Consider the following 3868-nt stretch of genomic DNA (forward strand, 5'->3'; position numbering starts at 1 on the left):
GAATAGTATAATAAAGTAGATAAAAATATGTATCTACTGAATAATTGGAGATTGATCTGTACGACCAACATTTACAGAAATAGGCATACGCATTGACACGTGTCAAAGGTCAGAAAACGCATTTCTGGTCATTACGAGATATTATCTCATAAATACGAGATAATTATCTCGTTATCGAGATATTATCTCGCACGTACGAGAAATGTTCGAATTTTAATTTTTTTTTAGTTAGCATCAATACAACTTTAGACTCATTGAAAACCATGGATCGTATTTTTAGAGTACCTTACACCTTATGTTCCTAAAGCTTATTTAGGCCCCATAAAAAAATTATTAGTTATTAGTTTATCACCCTATCATAGAATAAAAACTGATGAGGGAGAGAAGGTTTTTTTTTTTTTTTTTTTTTTTTTTTTTTCTAACCACCGATGTTCACAAGTAGATCAATGGTTAGGGACATATAAAAAGTCATAAGAATGGAATCAAATTTATATTTAAAAAAGATGTTTTTGTTGTACCAGTAAACATATTTGCAAGAAATCCTGATTCTTTTCAAGTGAAAAAAGATGGAAAAGGACCGTTTGAAATAAAAATATAATGTTGATTGAAAAAAAAAAAAAAAAATCAGATTTTCCCCAAAAGTGATGAGGGAGCGGGTGATAAACTAATAATTTTTTTAAATTTTTTATGGTGCCTTAGTCTATTATTGTTATTGTGATGGTTATTTTTATTACTATTACTAGGCCTATTATTACTATTACTATTAATACTATTATTATTATTATTATTATTATTATTACTATTATTATTATTATTATTATTTCTAGATCACGGATTGCGACAACTTTGGTTACCTTATCTTACATTCAATGGAATCAATGGTGGACGAAGAAGTCAGGGGAGAAGTTGGAATGTGCAATATACAAAAGGTTTAATAGCCCATGCTGTACAATATGCTCAAGAACTTATAAGTTAGGCAAATATATACTGTTTGCTTACAAACAAGTATATGAGAATAATAAAAACTCAATTAATGTTGGAAAATAACACTAAAAAATCAAACAAAACTTTCACATTGAAACTATGATAAATTATTAATTGTTCTGACATCCTTAAAGTGGTATACTTTTTAAGGGGGAAAATTGCGATCAAACTTGAGTTATTTTGACAGTGGTATTAATTATTATTTTGAATTTATTAACCTAAAAGTCCCTCTTCTCTTTCCGGACCATCTATGCACAGTAGAGGTAGGCTAATTTTGAACGTGATTTGATATGGATTATATCCGGGAGATATGTGTTGCTCGCGGGAGTGCGGGAAACGGTGCAGATTCTGGAAGACTTTAACGTAAGCAGGAAACTCATGGATCCCCTGCTAGCAGGCCTATTATACAACACTTTTTGATATGGTCATCAAGAAAAGTATTTATCTTTTAGATAGTGCTGCAAGTTGGTAAGCGGCTATGATGCTTGTCTTTCTCCAGACCAGGATGTTTTCTCACAGATACATTATTCTTGCAACATATTTTCTTGTTACTAATGCTGTTCTTGTACTCATCAATTCAGATGATTTTGTCAATGGGCTATTCTCCTAATGAAGTTGATTCAAATGGCTGGACTCTATTACACTTAGCAGCAGCATTAGGAAACGAGCATGTTATAAAAACATTGATACAATATGGAGGTACGTACGAGCAATATTTAATACCTATTACTAATATTTCCAACCAAGTTTCAGCATGTTATACAAATGTGTGATCGTAGGTTCAGGAATCGTTACAAGGTAAAGATAATACCCTCTGAGCTGGATATTTTAATAAAGTAGGCCTAAAGATAAATGCCCGATCCCTGACTGCGGTGTTGGACCTTTCCATCATTCGACACTATTTACACCCCTCCTGTTATCTCCTGCTTTTGGAGTCCTTAGGTGGTCGGCTTTACCCACCACAACATGGGCTCATTGGCCGAATGAATCGCTCGTGCTTCGACAGTTTGTGGTATTTATATTTAAAAGACAATATATTTTTCGAGAACCTCAGACGAATATTTACATGAATGTAGCATAATATTGTTTTTGTTCAGTTGCAATTAACTAAATTATCATTTAGGCTAGTTTTGTTATTGATTGTACATACAACCATGTTGTTTTCTTCTTTATCAGTTGCAATTTAGCTGAAAAGCTGCAATCACGGCAAAATTCCGGTCAGTCGATTAAAAGATAGGCTACTGAAATTATGTTGTTTTCTATAGATTTTTTTTAATGTTTTAAATAGTGCAGTTTTAGTAAGTAATAATAAAATTGATGTTTACAGGATATTGAATAATGATTCTGGAATTGAAATGCAAGCATCATTTTGTTTTTTTCTTACAGTCAATCCCGAAATTCAGGACAATGTTCGAGGGTTTACATGCCTACATTATGCAGCAATGCACGGGTTTACACGTCTTGCTCGCATTTTGTTAGAAGTTACCAAAGACAAATTCCACTTCATTGATACTCCAAACATAGATGGTTGGACTCCCTTACACGTGGCAGCACATTATGGACGTGATAAAATTGTTAAAACTCTGCTTTATTTCAAAGCAACAGTGGACCCTTTGAGTTTAGAGGGAACAACTCCGCTGCAGTTGGCGGTTATGAAACAGAAAGTAAATTGTGTCCGCAAACTGATCGGAGCAAAAGCACGTATCAACGTTCAAGGGGGTTTCCCTCTGAGACACGCTATCATTAAGGGTTACCTTAAAATAGCGGAGTTGCTGCTAAAGGAAGGGGCTGATCCTACTCTAGTCCGTGAAGAGGACAACCAAACACCCCTTCACTTAGCCGTCCTGCGAGATGAAGTTGAATTGTGTAAAATACTTTATCGATTTGGTGCACTTTGCTGGGTACATAATGACAACGGTGAAACACCTCTAACAATTGCCACAGTAAAAATTAGGGTCAATGAAGAAGTTTCTTCAAGGTCATGCCTACCAATACTAGAAGCGTTTGCAGGTAGGCTATATTTTATTTTTCTATTCCTCAGAAACACCATTCTCAATACAGAAAATACCCCCAATATGGGGAAGAGAAATACAAAATTCAGAAACATCAAAATCTCACAGGTAATTGGCATCAAATCAATTATCACTATCAAACACGTTGTGGGCCTACTAAGACACGCATCCAAGATTAAGCATGACGTTCTTGCTAAGTTAATAATTGTATCCATTATCAGTTTAATTGGAATTACTTTCACATATTCCATAATTTACACAATTATGGCTCATAATAGGCATATCAGCCTTTAAACACGCGTCTCAGATGCATTACTAATAACAAAGAGTATAAATAGAACAAGAGAGCCAACAACTCTCATTGAGAGCGTAAAAAAACGATACCCTCTACGCAGCTAGTGTAGAACGCCAACTAACGCTTGTATGTGTTTTATTATCCAGTAATCCACCGCGCAGGTAGGTTTGTCTGTTTATCTGTTCTCCACAAGATACTGTACTTTTGTTTTCTGCTTACTGAGTTTATAGCGGGCGTACTTCTACCGCGCTGCGCAGCGCTTCACTGGGTAATAAAAAGAATATACAACCGTTAGTGGGCGTCCTACACAGGCATGACGCAGAGCCATAGATAGAAAGAGTTGCGACATTGAGAATTTAGAAACCATTTTGTTTCATACGCGATGCGCTTTCTGTGTCTAACATGATGTGCGTTCCTGTGTATAATATTGTATAATACATTTAGCGGCGTCCTGTATAGTTTAATTTCATTTAATCTTTTTAGCAGTCGAATTTCATGTAACTATTTATAGATTTTTTTTAATGATTTCACTACTTTATATCCAATTTCATATTATAAAATAATACTGTAATAATTT

The 3868-nt window shown here is 34.5% G+C and overlaps 1 protein-coding gene across 4 annotated transcripts in view; it reads left to right on the forward strand.

Annotated features, from left to right (window-relative positions):
- LOC117123585 (ankyrin repeat and SOCS box protein 7-like) overlaps positions 1 to 3868 on the forward strand; it is a 7573-nt gene that overhangs the window by 2273 nt on the left and 1432 nt on the right. For 2 of the 4 annotated variants that reach the window (XM_033269574.1, XM_033269573.1), the window contains exons 2-3: positions 1566 to 1683; positions 2371 to 2994. In XM_033269574.1, coding sequence (XP_033125465.1) covers positions 1566 to 1683; positions 2371 to 2994 — 742 coding nt within the window. Of the gene's footprint in view, positions 1 to 827; positions 930 to 1242; positions 1453 to 1565; positions 1684 to 2370; positions 2995 to 3868 lie in introns of all 4 variants that reach the window. The other 2 variants (XM_033269572.1, XM_033269575.1) reach the window with 2 other exon arrangements.

Source organism: Anneissia japonica, unplaced genomic scaffold, assembly GCF_011630105.1.
Source record: "Anneissia japonica isolate Jap-2015-1 unplaced genomic scaffold, ASM1163010v1 scaffold287714_len2871179_cov188, whole genome shotgun sequence".
In the NCBI taxonomy this organism is placed as follows: domain Eukaryota; kingdom Metazoa; phylum Echinodermata; class Crinoidea; order Comatulida; family Comatulidae; genus Anneissia; species Anneissia japonica.